This window comes from Carettochelys insculpta, chromosome 10 (genome assembly GCF_033958435.1).
Source record: "Carettochelys insculpta isolate YL-2023 chromosome 10, ASM3395843v1, whole genome shotgun sequence".
Classification (NCBI taxonomy): Eukaryota; Metazoa; Chordata; order Testudines; family Carettochelyidae; genus Carettochelys; species Carettochelys insculpta.
Genome location: NC_134146.1, coordinates 27,487,088 through 27,507,453, shown reverse-complemented (window position 1 = coordinate 27,507,453; position 20,366 = coordinate 27,487,088). Strand labels below are relative to the sequence as shown.

Sequence of the window (20,366 nt, the reverse complement as noted above, 5' to 3'; positions counted from 1 at the left end):
CAAAGGCAGATTAAAGAAGAGGAAAATGAAATTTAATATAGAAACAGGAGTATCAGTCAAGGTAATTTAGATGGATAGAAACAACGATCCTAACAAATGCAGATTTACAGCAACACATATACACTATCCCCCTACATAAATAGATAGACACATAGGTTGCGTCTATGTACAAGCAGACGCATATATGTAAACATATGTGCACATTCATCCCCCACCCCCATGTGTGTCAACTGCCAAAAATTATTAAACATATTTTAAGTCTGAAACTATTTAAGAGTAGATCAGGCATCACATGCTGTAAAAGTTCATTACGCTGTGAAGTGACTGGGATACCTGAACAAACATATCTTCAGCCAGAATAGTTAATATATTAATCATGTTCTATCTTCAATCTTATAGCTGGAAGGTGTTTTCAGCACTCACCATGGCAGCTGCAGTGGCTGCTGCTTGGGCAGCTGCAGCTTGGTTGACCTGGTACTGGGCAGCCTTGATCTTGGCTTGCAGATGTGCAGGAGGATGAAAATATTTGCACTTTTCCCGCGAGCACCTCCCTTTTATGTAATCCATGCAGACAGTCACTGTGTTGTCATTGGTATCAATCATTGCACTGTCAGCAGGATGAGCAAACCGGCAATCATTTTCTCCTCGGTTACAATTGCCACGCTGATACTCTCGACATACCTGCAACATAGTTAAATGAAAACCAGATAATGTGCATGGATACTATATGACACTGTGGACTCAGAAAAGTAATCACAGAAAAGGTATAAAAACAATCAGCATTATCAGGGAACTCTTTCAAAAAAACACACAAAAACTCTTGTACCGGAAAAAGACCCTTAAGTTTGGCATCTTGAACTCACTTTACAATGTGGTATAAAAGAGGAAGGTGAATCAAGCTCAGAGAGTCCAGATTGATTCTACTGTTGGCTACATTTGGTCCAATTATGATTTTGAAAAAAAAGTCTTTGCGCTGTTAATCTTGAATCATAACTGCAACAATAAGCCAATAATGATAACTTCAACAATAGCCCGTCATTGTAACACATATTTCTAAATTGAACTGCTAAGGATTATTTTATTAAACTAAATATGTACAATTATTGTCAAAATAGCAATCCTAATCCTTTGAGAATAATTCCATAAACTATAGTTTTGGCTCTACGGCAATACATGCTATTAGCTCTATATAAATACATATGAATGATAAAGGTATCAACAGAAATACATTACTTAATGAAGTTAATCAGATATTCCATATTTTTACCACAAGAGGGCAACTCAAAACACACAATGACCTACAGTATGTTTTCTTCTGAACCTTCCTCATGGCAGTTCTAAGTTTTCAGCTAGCCTCCTCATCCCTCTTTCAACCCAGGTGGGATTAAAGGTGGATAGATACCCATTAGCGGAAAAAAAAAACCCATACAGGTGGAGCAGAGACAGTCAGAGATCTTGCTGACGTGATTATTTTGCATAGTCAAAACCAAAAGCGTATAGAATCAGAAATCTAGATATTTCTTTTGGCCCATCAGAACCACCAACCTAAAGAGTAGTTCCAATTACAAAAAACTTTCAATGGATGCAAGAAACTACAAACATGCCCCATTGGATGTACAATCTGGCACTAACAGAAGAGTAACTTCTCTAAGTGGTAACCTCCTCTTATTTTTTACATGAAAAATGTGGGTTTATTTCTCACAGACTTGGCAAATCCTAAACTTAAAGGAACTAGATTCAAATTTCAGTTTTGCGGTAATTTCTTTTCAAAACATGCCCAATAATAATCACAGCAATGAGTTTTACATACTATCTTCCATAAACCTCTAGAAAGTGCAAAGGCTAATAAGCAGGTAAACATGGAACAAAACTAGTATAATAGGAAGAATCTTCTTTAAAAGGTGGGTGCTACATTTGAACCATTACATTTCCTCAACTGGTTCTGATGCTTACAACAACCCAAATAGCATTCTATGGTTGTCATCCACACTAGCCCTCCATCTACACTTTAACCCTGTGTCCTCCCAAAGTGGAAAATCAACACCATCAGGGTCGATCTTCCAGAGTTTGGTTTGCGCATCTGGTGAAGACATGGCAAAATCCATCTCTCTGGGGTCAACAGTTGACTTCTATAATCCACACTATCACATGGAATGAGGGAGGTCGACGTGAGAGTATAGAGCATCATCTTCACTAGGGAAATAAGTTGATTCTGATACACTGATTCTAGCTACACAAATGTTGTAACTAGAATTGCATATCTGAAATCATCTTATTTCCCGAGTACAGACATAGCCTAAGACTTTTCCCTACAGCTCAATAAACTGAGCAAGTGGCTTTATCAGAAGGCAACAGTAGCAAGATTGTGAGTTGGCTGGCACAGAGCATACACTGTGGCCATTGTTGCAGATGTATCTGGGAAGTCCTCCATTTGGTGGCAGACTTGCCATCAGTGCATCTTGCGTATTTCCATATTCAAGGCCACAAATGAGACTCTCTCTATCTTTAGGTTCACATTTAGGCAGTTATTCTTTAAAAGTGACACTATCAGGCCCAAGTGTAATCCTTTGTTTTCCTCTTCACACTGCATAGCGACTCTCCCAACCAACAACACATTTTACATATAAAAAAATCATTTTTTGTTCTGTGAAAGCTATGCTGAATCTCCCAGGGACAGATACCTTTAAAATCCACAACTGTACCAGATTTAAATTTTTCTGGCAATATAAAACACTATACCATGAGAAAATTCTCTCTCTCTCTCCCTCTCTTCTGATAAGAAACAGTATCTCAAAAGTCCAATGCATCAATTCAGCCAGTTCTTCACTTATTGCATAAAATTTAAAATGTGCCTCACTCAAACAAAACAAACTTTTTTGAAATCAAGAGAAATTCAGTCAACTCTTTCCTTAATTTTCCCTTTCCTATTCCTTGTTGGCTACATCTACACTAGCCCTTCTTTTTGAAAGGGGCATGGTAATGAGCAAGGTCAGAAGATGCTAATGAGGTGCTACCATGAATATGCATCACCTCATTAGCATAATGGCAACCACGACAATTCAAAAGTGCTGCTTTTGAATCGCACCCCACCCATGTAGATGGGGTCCTTTAGAAAGGACCCTCTGGACTTCGAAAGCCCCTCATTCCTATTTGGTTTTAGAAATAAGGGGCTTTCGAAGACTGGAGGGTCCTTTCAAAAGAACACTGTCTACACAGGCGGTGTGCAATTCAAAAGCGGCACTTTTGAACTGCTGTGGCCACTATTATGCTAATGAGGCACTGCATATTCATAGCAGTGCCTCATTAGCATCTTCTGATCTCACTCGTTACCATGCTCCTTTTGAAAAAAAGGGGCTAGTGTAGACGTAGCCATTGTTTTCTATTTCTGGATGTCTGCCAGGACCAAAAGCAGAAACACAGAGAGATGCAGGCTTCTACGTAAGGTATTTTCAGCTAAATACACGATATATTGGAAGTCTCCTGGGAAAATTTAATCTCATGAAATCTCCACCCTGATTTTCAGATTGATTGTTATGGTTAAATCTAGCTAAACACCCAAACTTCTGCATGTTTAGCTGAACCAAACACAATCTCTAAACATTTCATAAGTTGATTCTTTCAGTAGGAACAATGATCTCCTTATTTCAAGGACATTCACACTGATTCAAGGACTCCTATGGATTGCACAGAGTACAGCTGTGTTCTGCATTGGTCTTAAAAGCAAATAGTTTTAATTTCCTTTTATGAATGTTCAAAGGAATAAAAGCTTTTAGTTATTCAACATCCTTAATTTCATCTCCCTGGACCATGGTTTGTTAACATAACAGGCAGTACATCACTTAGGAAAATATATTTCTAAAATTGAAAAGGAATGAATAATTTTCAAGCTCTGACATTAAATCCCATTTTTTAAAAAAACTAGACTATTCCAAGGGCAGAGAGCTAAACCGTGAACCACTCAATCATGTAATTTCAACTGATATTGAATTGTAGAAAATATTCAGGTACACTCTATACCTTAAAAAGATAAAACACATTTATTCATGGACATGTAAAGATTTAGAACTGTAAAGACATGTAAGACATGTAAAGATTTAGAACTGCTGTGTCCAATATGCTTTCCATTATCCGCATGTGGTGATCTGGATACTGCAGTGTGACGATGTGGCCTGTCAGAACCGCACATGTGCCGTGCCTTCCTCTCACTCCACGCACTTGCCCTACCACTTGGTGAGACAAGCGTGGAGTGGCAGTGGCAGACGTGGCTCCTCCTGCAGTGCAAACCCTGGCATGGCCCAGACACAGCAGTAGCTCTGGCAAGTGGGGGGACATCCAGCAGCAGCAGGGCACTGGGCTTGGCAGGGAGGCCTCCATCAGTGGGGTACCTTGCATAGTGGGGGGCCTATGCCAGAAGAAGGGCCTCCAGTGAGTCACTGGCAGTTTGGGGGAGGTGGGGGGGGACACCTCACTCGGCGGTGTGGTGCCTGGATCTGGGGAGGAGTGGGGCTGGGGGGCCGTGGTGATCCTTAAATTTCTTTTGGACATCACTGATTTAAAAGCCAGCACAGCATTTTTATAGTCAATAAGATGCTAGGTAGGAAATATTTGCCTGCATGCAAAAGCTAGATATTTTGGAAGCAAGACCAAAATAAGCTTGTGTCTTTACATTCTACAAGAAGAATAAATCAGGATTCCAGAAGAATGGCTGCTGCTTTTGTAAACGAGAGAAGGGAAGGTCAGTATATAATTTTAGAGGAACCACTAAGTGAATTCAGATATAGTCTGAATCATAGTCAAAACAAGACAAAAATATCCAAAGATGGGAAGCACCTGAGTAAAGAAATGCCTAAAATGTCTCAACAAGTCCACTGGAAGTACAGAAAATTGGTTTAACTAGAAGACTAACTGTTTGCTTTCAGGAGCAGTGAAAACAGGAGAGAAAGCAGAATTCTTAGCAACTTCCTATTTCCCCTTCTAACACAAATGTCCAGTCTCCTTTGCACAGATGGCTGCTTGAATCCCAGAGAACAAACTGCGGCACATCAGAATTGTCTAATCAGTCTGGGAATGTAGATACAGCTCCAGACGTCAATCCACTCAGATCAATGCAGTAGTAGCTCCAATGCAACCAGACAACACAAAAGCTCGTAACTCAAAGTGTTTCTGGAGTGATTTAATACTGATGCATGAACTAGGGGATTGGCAACACGTGAAAATTGTAGAAATTTAACTAAATAAGTTTTAAAATGGTTTAGTTAAATTGATGCAACCAGTACCCCAATCTGGTAGGTACTCTTATTTCACTGTAGCAAAAGCTGGCAAGGAATTTACTTCCACTGAATTGGGCATATAAAAATTAAATGTGTTGCTGAAGCAAGCCATCATGCTGTTGTTATAATAGACAGCAAAGGTGAAGAAGAGTCCATACATAGGAAGACAGAGAGTACACTTGAAGAAAGGGCAAAGGAGTTTCTTGCAAGCTCCAAGGATAAGGAATGAATGGGGATCTTTGAGGAATTGAACACGGACAAAGGATAAAGCTCTGGTTCAAATGGCCATTGCTTCAGAATGGGATTCTGCTCTTTTGTATTACTGAACATAGGGGATGTGATGAAATGTGAGTAACCCTTGTGACTATCCATGGTTCTCTAGTCTAGAGGGATCCCTGAAACATCAACATCAATATAACTTTAGACACAGACCATCAATATGGTGGTGTCACCTCACAAGTGAATGCTACCAGAAGGAAAGAAGCCCTGCTCACACCTCTGCTGTGGTGTGAAAATTTTTGCAGATCAAAGTGAAGGCTTATTCAGGACAAATCCTCAAGCAATTCATGTTTTCTACCAAAGAACTTACACCAAATGAGAAATTTCTTAAGTCCCTATGCCTATATTTCCAGGGGAGTTGCAACTTGTTCCGTTTTTTTTTTTTTTTTTTTTTACATTCAAAGCTCAGCACAAACCTGCTTGGCCATTTTTAAAGACTATTGCCTACAGATGCTTTCTGAGGCTTTTTAACATTTCGAAAATGGCTCTTAGTTCAGTCTGTGGTTAGTACTGTTAGGTGTCCTGGGAGGCCAACATCATCTGTTGCAGAGGAATTTAGTTCCTCATTTTGCTAATGTTTTAAACAAAAATATCATAAGAACTTTAACAAATACATTCTGACCAAATGTTCCATTAGGAAGATCTCCTGACCTTACCTCCAAATTTCAGCATATGGCCTGGGTCACAGTGTGCCATTAAGGCACCATGCCTTCTGGAGCTTCCTGAATATGGAAAGAGTGCAGCGTGCTTATGACACTACCAAACAGATCAGCAGATCTGAGCCAGCACTCTGAAGGAGAGCCAAAAATAATTGTCAGAGTAGCAGTCACTTCTCTGAGATTCATGTCAGGTCACTGAATTGTTCATTTATCTATTTTCATTGACTTTAATACATTCTCTGCTGACGGTGCCAACAGCTGCTGCTGGCCCCAGGGCAAGGTGGGAGGGGTGCCTCCCCAACACACAGAAACGTGCACAGCAGTGCTGCCATGGCAATCAAAAGGGGCCTGGAGCTTTTTGACGCCACCACAGCCAAAGTAGCAACAGCGCCAATTAGAGCTTCAGACCCCTTCGAAATGCTGGGACCCTTCACTGAAATGTAGGAGTAATCAAAAGAAACCGTTGCTTGCTGATTTGGAAGTAATGAAAATGTGACATTGCACAGGTCCCAAATTGCTACACCAGCGATCAGGCTGGGTTTCTGAAAACTCTCCCCCTTAAAAAACTCTCCAAAAGGGGAAGTGAAGTGACCTTTCAAAAGAGGAAACTGTGGTGATCTAAACTCTTATTATAGTTCACACAGACTTGGGAAATGTTCAGAGGGTGATGACACTCCGGATGACATTCTACACCGCTTCTCACTTGCAACTTTCTAAGCTGCAACTTGGCAATCATAAGATGAGTTTGGGGAAAGGAATTAACTTCCATACAAGGAGACAGATCTCTGGATGTAGGTCCCAGAAATGGCAGACAAATTATGAATTACTGTATTTTAAAATATTTGGAATGGCAATCTTACCCCTCGCATTTTTTTTCAAATGCTGTAATGGAAGGGCCTGACCCAAAACTCACATAAATTGATTTACAGAAGTTGAGGATCTACTCCCCAAATTCCGTTTTACCTAAATATTAGTTTCTTTTAATTTAAAAGGCATTTTCTATGTGATTAAAGATCTATCATATGATTAAAGGTTTGCAGGATTGGAAGTTACAAATTTATTTTGTATCTATAAAATAATATAGAGATTGGTACTAAAAAATTCTCATTTGTCACAGTTACCACATAGCACGGGAAATTGGGGTTACAGCCATTATCTATTGAAAATGACGGCCCTTCTGGGTGCCTTTTCCACCCCACAGACCACTGCGTTTGAATACCCTACTAAAAGCATTAAACAGAACAGCAGAGCAAATAAATATGTTCCTAACATCGACTTTTAACATTTTAAAACATGTAATTATTAAGACTGTGTGATTTGGGATTGTAAACACCAGCCTGCAGATTATGATGATAACAGTTAAGTGGAAAGCCACCTTACAGCATATTTCGACAGTCTGCAGAACAGTGCTGGCTCAGGGGCTACAACACCATAGATATCATAAGGTGTTGAAAACGCTGTCAGGCATTTTTAGATAAGAAAAAATTCAGGGCAAGGGAGAATAACAGCTGAAGAGAACTAAAATGTATTAGGGCTGTAGCAAAAGATAAACAGGAGGCTTTTGAGGGAATCTAGCAGTATACGGACAGAATGGAAATAAGCTAGAAACTGAAGATCTTTTATCCAAGTAGGATGACACAAAACCAGGGGGAGAGGTAGATTTGTTGGAGGGTAGAGAGAGAATCCAGAGGAACCTGGATAAATTGGAGGACTGGGCCAAAAGAAACCTGACGCAGTTCAATAAGGAGAAGTGTGGAGTCCTGCACCTGGGGCGGAAGAATCCCAAGCATTGTTACAGGCTGGGGACCGACTGGCTCAGCAGCAGTACGATGAAAAGGGACCTAGGCTTACAGTGGATGAAAGGCGGGATATGAGTAAACAGTGTGCTCTTGTAGCCAAGAAGGCTAACTGCATACTAGGGTGCATTAGGAGGAGCATTTCGAGCAGATCTAGAGAAGTAGTTATTCCTCTTTATTCGGCACTGGTGAGGCCACATCTGGAATATTGCGTCCAGTTTTAGGCCCCCAAGTATAAAAAGGATGTGGATCTGCTGGAGTAGGTTCAGTGAAGGGCAACAAAAATGATTAAGGGGCTGGAGCACAAGACCTATGAGGATAGGCTGAGGGATTTGGGCTTGTTTAGTTTACAGAAGAGGAGACTTAGAGGTGATTTAATAGCAGCCTTCAACTTCCTGAAAGGGAGCTCTAAAGAGGAGGGTGAGAAACTGTTCTCAGGGGTGTCAGATGGCAGAACAAGGAGTCATGGTTTGAAGTTGAAGAGGGAGAGCTTTAGGTTAGATATTAGGAAAAACTACTTCACCAGGCGGGTGGTGAAGCATTGGAATGCGTTGCCTAGAGAGGTGGCGGATTCTCTATCCCCTGAGGTTTTTAAGTCCTGGCTGGACAAGGTCCTGGTTGGGATGACTTAGTAGGGGTTGATCCTGCTTGAAGCAGGGGGCTGGACTAGATGACCTCCTGAGGTCCCTTCCAGCCCTGTGATTCTGTAAAGTATTACCACACCAAGCCCTGACTATCTACACCATGGTGTCCAATATGCTTCCCATTCACCACACGTAGTGAACAGGAAACCGTGGTGTGATGAATGGAGCACACTTCATGCATGTGCCCCACCACTTTGTGGAACAAGCACAGGGCAGCAGCAGTGGAGGTGGCTCCTTCTGCAGGGCCAGTGGCAGTGGCCTGTTACACGGCTGGTATGCAAGCGCCGCAGCACCATTTCCAGCCACGGCTCACTCATGGGCATGGCGGCATATTACTTGCTTGCTTGCGCGGCTCTGGTGAGTAATCTTTGGGAGTAGGGGGCTGTTGCCTGGCTGTGGAGGGAGGGGCCTGTGTGATTGTGAAATTGCTTTTGGGCACCACTGATCTACACCTATCATCACATCCATTAACATAGTTCCTGGGTCCTGCTACTCTAATGTTTGGTTTAGCAAATCTTAAAAGGTTTGAGTGGCATCTATTCGAGAAAAGCATTATGTGTTATTAAGTGATTGCATGAAGGTCACGTTGCATCCTGCTCAGAGGCTTTTATCAAGACATCATGTGAACTGTCTGCATCAGAGCATGCAAAGGAATTCAAATTTGACCTCTTTCGGAGGACGATGTTCTGTGACATCCACTGAGGCCCAGGGCTGGAAGGTGCTCATTTTCCCTTCCCCCACCACAGCCCCTGGGCTTCTTCACTCCTTCTTCTACCCTTGTCATAATCACAGGTCTGGATTATAACTCATGTGCTGTTAGTTTCCTTCACAAGAACAGCAGCGAAGATTCAGGAGACTAATGCATAAGATTAGTAACAGGTTATAAAACATATTACTTCCTACCTCCAGTCTGTCTGTCCTCATTAATTTCTGTGCAGCAGCGGCAGCAGCTGCGGGAACAGGGACACCAGGATTCCCTGCAACCAGCATCGGTGCGGATGGTAAGATCTCTGCTGGGACCAAGCTTGGAGAGACAGGCCCCAGGTAAGGATTAAAGGCTGCTGATGCATTGGTGGCTAAACTTGGTGCAACTGAAAACATTGGCTGGAAAAAAAAATGAAGCAACTCTTTAATGTTTATACTAGTTAATGTCTTAACTTCTAGCACATACTCTAAAGTGGCTGTTTCTGATTGTTATTTTACTCATAATAGTATCATATTTTTGCTTTTCATTTCAACAAAGTATTCTAGCTAAGAAATACACGGCATGTATATGGAATTTTAATGCACTCATTTAGTAAAAAGTCCATTAAGATGGGATTCAATTTTAAGCCTCCACTCATTTTTCTGTAGCGGGCAAATCTGACATGCATATGACTTGTGGCAGTTGTACAACTGACCTTTGACTCTATCAGTAGCATGGCCACAAATCAGCATTCCCACATGGCTGTGTTATGGAAGCATCTCGCATCTATGATCTAAGATGCTCTTGTGTGCATGTGTGAACTTGAGGTGTGCACAAACATCCACAAATGAGACTGATCTCAGTGGGCGAGAGACAGTACCCTTACATACAGGCATTGTTAAACATCATGGACACAAATTCTAGAGTAAATAGGTAACGAGGTGAGGAAGTTATACTAGCATGAAAAAAATCCAAGATCAGAACATAACAAACAGGCCAACCAATGGGAGGGAGGAAGGGGACAGCTGCCCAGGGCCTGGTGAGTCTAAAGGGCCCGAGTTTCTCAGCAGCATGGTGGTAGCTTGTTCCCAGGCCCTTTAAATCATTGTCAGAGCTCCACACCACGTGCCTCTCAGGGCTGGGATGCTTCGTGTGGCACTGAGGGCTGGCTTCAATCCATGACCTCGCCCTGCTGGGTGTGGGGACCTAGCTCCCTCACCTTGCCCAGGGGTCAGCGGACCCCTGATAACAGCAAAAATTATTTCTGGTAAAGCTAAAGAGGTTGCCCATCCAGACAGTCAATAAAAAATAAACAAACAATCTCAGCACCCTGGATATTGAAGCCAATGAATGAAGCCTTCAGAGGCTTCTGCAACTTGCAAGGAGAACTTAAAACTGTGCAGAAGCTCAACCAGGACTATAAGAACAAATTCTGTGCTGTCACACTCGTGTAAAATTGAAGTAAGTCCACTACTCCCCTGAATTCAATGACTATAACTGAGAGTGGAATTCAACCCAGAGACCATACTTTCGATTTCTGAGTAGAATAACTGGTAAACACATACAAAACATGCACTCCAAACCTGTATCCATCCAGTGCCACGAGGACTGCTCTTTTGAAAAAAAGGGGCCACTGGGATGTCTGCACACATTTTTTGAAAGATTTTTTCACAAAAAGGCACTCTTCCACATCTGGGAGAGGAAGAGGGCAACCAGAAAAATTGCTGCTTTCTTTCGATTTCAGACCAAAAGAATGCATTTTGTGTGTAGACACTCTGCAGGTTCTTTCGGAAAAGGCCCGTTTTTTTGAACGAACTTGCCAGTGTAGATGCAGCCATACAATATTTATTGGCATTTACTTTCATTATACTGTACTTATGGAAGATGTAATTAAAATTCACTTATGGTTAAAATGCTGGTTATTTGGGGGTTCCAGATCATAGAATGGTGGATATGAGAGTTTACTGTATAGCTAGAAGCATCCCTCAATATACCAACAAAAGGGTAAATAATATTTTTCTATTCATTTTCTATTAAGAGAATAAGGACTATACCGTACGTTTGGATCACTACAATGAGAAGAGTAGCAGATTTTACAAAAGCAGCCTCAAAACATTCTGAACTTTGTGTTATAGATATTTTGCAAAGTACTGCATACATGTGTTGTACCAGATTAATAATTAATTACACTGGCCCAGCCTCAGGTTCCTCTGCACTTTTGTCGGACAAAGGTGACTTAAAGCTGCAATAAGCAGGCAGCACAGCATACCCCCTACATTGGGAAATTCCCAGATCGTGCATAAAGCCAGCTCTATATATTAAGACGAGGACAATTCTCAGACAGTGCAGGGGCCTCAGAGAACCTTTAAGAGTAGGTATAGCTCACAGCACCTGTGAGACTGCTCCCAGTTACACCCAGGCCAAATTATCTCTAGCTAGCATCATGATGAAGTGGGGAAGAAGATGGTATGAAGCTACCTTTGGTACCTAGATAAATTGAGTGCATTTTTGTTGCATCTAAAAACTGCACATGCACAATATATTATACATATAAATGATCATGCCAAGAGATATTTGTCCATTGACATTTTCTACCCTAAAGGCTGCCTTACATCTAATTTTCTCTAAAGATTTCTCCAAAGAATCGGTTTGTATTACAGATTGAAACTCTCTAGTCTGGCCCTCTTGGGACCTAACTGATGCTAAACAAGTGAATTTGCCAGACCATGGGAGGTTGGTATTGTCTAGCAGCATCACCAACACTTCCATTCTTACTAGGCCCTAAGAAGACATTTAGGGGTAAATTAGAGCTAAGTAACAGTCCTGACAGCCAGGACTAGCAGCTGTAAACAAACTTTATGGGACCATGGGAAACTTGACCACACACGATAGGTGGTTATCTGGCCAACTAAAATCATGCCAGATTCTGGATATTGCTGGATGAGAGAATGCCAGACTAGAGTGATTCAACCTGTACTTTTACCTATTTTCTTGAGGTTGCATAAATATCAGTTTATTCTTTTCGTTCTACCACAATATTTGTATGTGTAGTTAATACAGGATATATATTCAACAAAAGCTGGCACTAATTGTTTCTGATTACATTCAACATACACAGTATCTGACAGTGTGATACAGAAACAACTTAAAAATATACAAATGAAAACTTCTTTGAGAAAGTTAACATTTTGCAACTGTGCCAAAACAATGGCAATAAAATACTGATTGGCATTCTATATTTAAACAAATAGAGGAAAGAGAGTGAAAGGTAAAGGCAAAATATTTTTAAAGGCCCCAAAGAAAGTCAAAGAATCTCCTTGCATTCCCATAAAGCTTCAGGTTCTTCTGCAGAGAACATCTCATCAAATTCTTTATGCAAAGATTTACTGCAAGCTGGGATAAGCCAAAAGAGAGGTTTGCGGATGAAGAGGTTACACAGTTTGTCAGAGTAACGTAACAGGAATTGGGCATTCAATATTTTATTCCAATCTCTGCTACTGATGCATTGTGTGTCTTTGGGAAAGCCACTAGGTTAAGATGATGTGCCATTGTTGTAGCTATGTTGGTCCCAGAATACTAGCCAGAAGGGGGCCAGTTTTGCAAACTTTTGAGCTTACCCAGTGCTTGTTCTTCAGAGTGTGTTGTTTGTGTTGCCCTGCAACTGTTTGACATTTTGACAGAGTACTACACACTGGTTGTAAATTAATGAAAAATCATAAATATTAGATAAAAGTGAAATATTAAAATAGAATTTTAAAAATCTAAAATGAAAAAGTTTCTTTTAATTTTGAAATTATATTCTATAGGAATTTTATCAAAATAAATAATATTTTCCAAAATGTTTAAGTGTGATAAAAATAGCATTTTTTCAGTGAAAAAGCAGGTTGGCAAAAAATTTTCAGCCAGCTCCACACACAATAATAAATTAGTCTCATTACTCATCCCATAAACCTTCTCTCATACATTGAAAACAAACAATAAATACATCTGATGCATCTGATGAACCGGGTCTTTGCCCAAGAAGCTTATGCTCCAAAAAATCTGTTAGTCTATAAAGCACCACAGGACTTCTTGTTGTTTTTAATAAATACATTAAGGCTTACAGTAAACAGGGAAAATAAACCATTTTCAAGCAGAACTGGGCCTCTCACTCTGTGCATCTAACTTTGTGAGGCAAACAACAATTGCTAAAATTTTGCCCAAATATCTTAACACCTGATTGTGCTTATATGTCAAGTAGCCAGATATTCAAGCTACAGTAAACCCTCGATCTTACGGACCCTGATTTAGCAGACTTTGGGAACAATGGACGTCTGCCAGACTCCCACTGTTTCCAAAGCCTACTTAATTGGGGCCCGTAAAATCCTAAAACTCACCTTCCCACCTCAAAAAAAAAAAATTAAAGAAGTAAGGGACTTACCTGAGCTGCCACTGCTGCTTGGACTGCCGCCTTGGCCCAAGCTGTGACATGCTCCTCCCACCAGGGGTGGGGCATGTATGTGGGCAGGTGGCCCTTGTACACATCCCCACCCCTGGTGGGACAAGCTTGTGGCGGCTCTGGTGGAGGTGACAGCTCCTCTAGGTAGGCAACAGGGTCTGGCAGCTCCAGCTGCACAGCCTGGGTGGTAACTCCCGCTGCATGGCATGGGGCCCTTCCAGCTGTGTGTTGCAGTGTGGGACCCCCTCCAGCTGCGCAACACTAGGGTATGGCTCCTCCAGCTGCAGATGAGTAGAGGCCATTTTTTTGGGCAGGGAGGACAAGGCCTGGAGCAGCAGCTCTCTGTAAGCCCTCTGATTTAACGGAGTCCAAGTTTAATGAACACCCCTGTTAACCGGTGGCCAGGTAATGTGCAGTGAAGTACTCCCCTGGGTCCTAAGCAACCCAGTTTTTTACTGTTAGAGGAGGCAGCTCCTAGCACTCTCACCCACAGCCAGGCTGTAGTAACCAAACGGTTAAAGTTCTTTTGTTGTGCCGGCTGTGTTGCAGTAACAAAAGGGTTAACAAAATAGTTAAGCTTGGCTCTTAACTAGTTACAAGTTTATTTAAGCTACAGTTATAAGCATGCGGTTACAAAAGGCTATTGTTTACTTCTTATATGCTAGCAAAGTACAGGTGTTAACAAGTTACGTTACAATCCAATACAAAGATATCTGTTACCATCTAACACAATGATATCTTGATACTAGTTACAGAGCTCTAATTCTTTAGCTGTGCACAAAAAAAGTCAGAGACCTAGCATGGGTGTATCTTACCCTCTCTGCGTCTCTCGATACCAGCGTAGCCAAGCTGGATTGGTCACTCAATTCCGCGGAAAGACGAATACGAGGTTGGGCGTCCCCAGCTGTGGACCTCGGGAGGCAATCACCTGACCCGACCAGCAGGTAGTTGGTGGAATGCACTCAAAGTTAGAGTTCTGCTGGACCCACCTTTTATACCCCTTTTGGGTTACGTATTCTCTTTCTTATCTATGGTGCCAGATCATACTGGTCTGTCTTTGTGACGCCAGTTTGTTACAAGGGCATTTCTTACTTAATTTGCACTTGTAAGACAGGAGATAAGCAATTTAGGAGTACAGGACATTCTTTCTGTGTGGGCGGGGCACGTCCCCTTCTGGGATGGTTGTGTGTGTGTGCATCATATCGATCAATGCCAGCTGGGGTGATTTCTGAGGGTCCCCCCCCTCTCATGCTGACAGTCTGGCCTGTTAGCCTTCTAGCTGTACTTTCTGCTTCTCAGGGTCACGATAAGCCAGCATATCTGGGCCTCAATGAGGGCACCAAAGACTGTGCCGTCAGCAGCCATTTCCGTGCCCTGTGTGATCCTCGGTGGGGGGGGGGCAGCGAGCAAGCTGGCTTGTAAGGGGGAGACTCTGTCTGGCTACAACCCCTCTCCCCCATTAGTCTGTTAAACCAAGGGTTTACTGTACTTGAATAGCTGCTCGAACTATTATTTGTAAGAAGATGCTCTTACAGGTAATAGCAGGGACAAAATATTTCCTGTAAATATTTGCATCCACAACAGGTTTCAAAATTGGGCAAAGACGACACTGCACTCAAGCCGGGGCAGGGGGCGTTGTGTAGCCTATCGGGGCAGGGAGGTTGCTGCAGATAGAGATCAGCTCACTGTGAGGATGCTGAACCATCCCTAAAGTGGGGGAGGGGTGAGTATACAGGCATAAGCTCAGCAGGGAAAGAGATTTCTCACTTTGCCGGGAAGGAATACAGGGATCCAAGAAATGACTTGGTAAGGGTTTTAAAGGAGGTGTTTGTTGAAGGCACAGAAATCTTTGGGATTCTAGTCTCCTATGGCCCCTGCTCTGTTATGGCTCAAAAGGTCCCAGCAGCAGGTTGTCTAGTAACCAGGATGGATTGGGGAGGGGGATGATGAGGGGCAGATCAAAGCCCCCTGGGTAGCTATTGAAATGATCATGAAGCAGAGCTATCCTAGCCATAGGACAGTTTGGATCTGCTGCTCCAGGCCCATGGCAGCCACCTGAACTGTCCTATAGGAAGGACAGAGGGTGTGGGAGCTGAGGGCCTGGCATTGTACAGCACTGGGATGCCCCTCTAACTCACCATGGCAGTGGAAGCCAGAGCAACTTGGCAACCTGCTCTCTTCCCTTCCCCACAGCTAGCTGCACCCCACTTCACCACAGCAGCAGGAAGCAGAGTGCTCTCACCACAGGGCACTTCACTGCCCGACGTCATGGTGAAGCAGATCGCAGCCAGCTAAGAGAGAGGCAGGAAGGGGCAGAACAGGGCAAGTCTTACAGGATGGAGTGGAACAGGGGTGAAGCAGAGGTAGGGCATGTGGCAAGGGTGATTGACCTGGGGCCCACACCTCAGGCCCCCTGTCCTCCTAGAGATGTCCCTGTCATGGAGTTATCCGCACTATACACTTTTATTTTCCAAGTGCCTTCAGATAGTTAATAATAAAGTTGTGACCTGATTAAACCATACCCAGTGTCTTCTGTTACTTTACTGGTATAACCAGATAATAAGGCTTCATTAACATCGTATGAATTACTTTGGGAATTTCATGACTTGTGAATGTTTAATTTTTCTAACAACCTTCTTACTTCATTATTTTTTTTATCATAAAGCAAAAATAAAGAAGTAAAACTCAGAACTCTTTGACTTGAATTCGCCTACGCCACTAAATTCCAGGATGTGTAGGAATGATAAAGTCATTTATAATCCAAACTGCAGCACTACAGCTGTCCACAAATGACAAGGTTCCTCCAACCCTGTTCAGCTTGAGAATGTTATGGGCATAACTGCCACCGGGAGGGATGTGAGAGGGTGGTGGAAGGGAGCAGTTGCCCCAGAACCCAGAGCTCCAGCTGCTGCCATGGACAAGGTAGCAGTGGTGGCAGCCAGAGCTCCAGCCCCCTTGAAACGCAGCAGTAGCACTGTGTTGCTGGTCAGCGCATGGCTCTGAATAATTATGATGGGGGCCCCAAGACTGACTGCCCTAAGCCTCACCATGCCCACACGTTGTCCACCCTTAGAAGGGGAGCTGTGTCCCTCTTCCACTTTGCCCCTTGGCCTACGGTGGCTGTCAGCCCCACTGGTTACAAGCTTTAGTACAATATTCCTTAATGATTTTGTCCTTAAGCCATATTAATAAAGAGTTTCGAAAACATCTAATATACACATACAAAACGGTCAGTTTTGATCAAAACACGTATGAAGCATGTTCTCAAGCCAGATAACTCTAAAATCGGCTGAACTGTCTCACTTCAACACGAAAACAAAATACCCCACCATCTCTGCACTGAAACTAAACAGGCAATTTTCATCTACAAGGAACCTGAGGAAGTTATGAGAAAGGCACCTTCTAATGTAACTTGCTGTAGCTACTTCCCGTGCCTGCAATATTAACTTAATTCTTTCATTAACAAGACTCTGCAAGTAATGGTGCTGGCCCATTCTCCTGAGGACTTCCCTTGTGGCTAACTCAATGAAACAGAGGCCCGAGAGCCACATTTCAAACTGCTTCAAAGCTGAGAATAAATTCCCAAGCAGTTTTATAGAATGTAATTGTCAGCATATGGCGCAATCAAATCAAGGGACAGAACTTTCTGGCAATGTATAAGGAGTAGACCCTCAGGTGCCTGAGAAATACCACATACAATATCAGGATATATGCAGCACAAACATGCTCCCACTGAAACTTTTCGCAAAGTTAGTGCACAGAAGTGATAGCACTCATTGAGTAGCGGCTCTGCCTGGTTCACAAGCAAAATTAGTCATCTGGGAATCTTAAGCGATCCTGATAAGAGCAAGGAGGCTGCCCTGAGAAGGCTAAAAGAAGTATTAATATAGATCTGTGTGGTTTGCGGACATGAGTTCTTTCTGATTCTCCACTGTTCTCAGGAATGTTCTAGATTTGAAACTTTCATCAAGAAAGCTCTCTTGGATCCAGGATGGAAATTCATGTTTAAAATATATAAGAGAATGTGAAAAACACATGAACTCTTTACTCATTCCAGAGTAGCTAACAGCCTGGGATTAAGGTACGCACCAGCGTTAAAGACAACCTGACCTCAAATCCCTGCTTTACCTGATTTCGAGTAGGGATTGGAACTCAGGTCTTGCACATCCCAAGTGAGTGCTCTAGGAGTTGCCAGGTTATTGGCAATTGCAGGGTGTGGAGAAAGTCTCAGTCAGAAAAACAAAATGTCTCTATTTTGTCTTAGTGAAGATCCAGAAAACATTGTGAACTGTCAGAAACCATTTACTACCCCACTCTGTTTGTCTGGCAGTGAAAGTTTCCAATCATGCAAATCAGGGCAAAGTGAGAGAAGAGTTTGAATTGGAAGGCTCACGAGTTAAGGCAGAGTATGTTAAGCTGAGCAGGTACTTTAGTTTTGTTTTGTACATTGAAGAGGCACATCCAGTCATTTCATAAATGCAGCTTTAGTATCTGCCTCTAAATCCCCATGCTATTTTTCTGTGGTATTATGATCCCATCTTCAGAGGCCCTGCAGGGATACAAAATGTGTCGCCTCATCCAAGCTGCAAAAGGGGACCATGGATATAAAGCAGATATTTGTGGATTTGCAGAGCTCTACCCATCTTCCCACTTTTTATTTAAATATCTCTTAAACTTAAATATTCATCTGTGCTCAAAAAGACAAATCCAGGGCCGCATTAATGTCCTGGTTATAAGAACAACAGAAAACACAAAACTGATAAGCAAATAGTTCTTCCTATATTTGTAACCAGCACCACCTTCCAAGGTATTGAACTTCCCCCAGTCAAGAAATTTGAAGTTCTTCAACCAAGATATACTCCTTTTTCAGAGTTTTTAGTTTGAAGTCAATGAAACTTGTGGTCCTATGTCACCGAGGTGTTTTGAAAATCCACACTTACTTAATTGCCTAAAAGTGAGTTTATGGCTACGTCTACACTAGCCCCAAACTTCGAAATGGCCACACAAATGGCCATTTCGAAGTTTACTAATGAAGCGCTGAAATGCATATTCAGCGCTTCATTAGCATGCGGGCGGCCGTGGCACTTCAAAATTGACGCGCCTCGCCGCCACGCGGCTCGTCCCGATGGGGCTCCTTTTCAAAAGGACCCCACCTACTTCGAAGTCCCCTTATTCCTATGAGCTGATGGGAATAAGGGCACTTGGAAGTAGGCAGGGTCCTTTCGAAAAGGAGCCCAGTCGGGACGAGCCGCGCAGCAGCAAGGCGCGTCAATTTCGAAGTGCCGCAGCCGCCCGCATGCTAATGAAGCACTGAATATGCATTTCAGTGCTTCATTAGTAAACTTCAAAATGGCCATTTGCGTGGCCATTTTGAAGTTTGGGGCTAGTGTAGACATGGCCTATGAGTCCAATTTAAGTTTGCTATTTTGAAAATGCTGGCCTGTGTACACGTAAAGTTGACAGTAACTGTCTGTGTACAGAAAACCTAAATAACTTTTCACTGATAACACTGTAGCAGTTTTGTTTTTTAAGTGACAAAGGTTTTATGGCACTTACAGAAAAGTTTTTTTTTAAACTATAATTTTATCTCCTGATTCTGTAAATATTTACGTACAAATTTAACCTTGAGCACGTGAAGTTGATCAGAATAAAGTTATATGCTTTCCTAAATGTTTACAAAATCAATTAATTTTCAATATTATGCCTATCTCAGTTTCTAAAATTCCAGTAAATTACCTTACTAGCAGTAGTCCCACTATTTATTATTTAGTTTGTTATAAATGTTAATCTGAATTTGAAAGAGCACAAATCTTCAAACTAGTTTGATAAAGCCTCATCCCTATTCTAATAAGTGATTTTTTAAAAGTATGCAATATAAATAATTATTTAAATTACCTTGATTTAAATCTCTTTACCTTGGGAGGAAACTAATATATTGGAAGAAAGAGGCTACATATAAAGGCTGACAAAAATAATGAAGTAAATAAACTGCAATCTTCCAGTTACAGTATTCACAGGCATTACTGGCATAAAAAATAATTTTAGAACGTTTGTCAAACAGCAATACATTTTTTGAACTGATCCTATCATTTTACATGCTCACTTCAGATTTTTTCACTAAGCTAGTTCATTTCAGTTTTGTTAAATCAAATGTTACTGAGTTTTAGTAAACAGAACACAAGGAAACAAGAGCCAATATCAAATGGGATCCTATATATTTTTCCTATAGTACCCTGTAATCACATTTGTTTCAATTATGCACAAGAAACAATTTTAGGGCCAGATTATTTGAGTTGCATCCATTTATAGACAAGATCAGTGGTACCTCAAAACCCCTTACTGTAGATGCACATGCTGAATGTACGTGCCTTTTGAAAAAATAAATTCTGTTGTTTTTGCACTCAAGTAATTACATATGTACAAAAATTGCACATGCAAAAGTTTTATCCCCTAAAATACGGAGTCTTCTGGAACACAATCAGAAGCCTTTGTGCTATGTTTTAAAATATATTGACCCAAATTCTGCTCTCTGTTTGGGACTGCAGGGATGTACGAAAAGGCAGAGATTGTCCTACCAATTTTACTATTAAGTAAA

The 20,366-nt window shown here is 41.9% G+C and overlaps 1 protein-coding gene across 18 annotated transcripts in view; it reads right to left on the bottom strand.

The window, feature by feature from the left end:
- The window catches only part of MBNL1 (muscleblind like splicing regulator 1), a 198,896-nt gene that overhangs the window by 23,690 nt on the left and 154,840 nt on the right, over positions 1-20,366 (bottom strand). For all 18 annotated transcript variants that reach the window (XM_075003923.1, XM_075003937.1, XM_075003922.1 and 15 more), the window contains 2 exons: positions 9,552-9,752; positions 424-681 (listed from right to left, as the gene is read on the bottom strand). In XM_075003923.1, the coding sequence (XP_074860024.1) occupies positions 424-681; positions 9,552-9,752 (459 nt within the window). The remainder of the gene's footprint in view (positions 1-423; positions 682-9,551; positions 9,753-20,366) is intronic.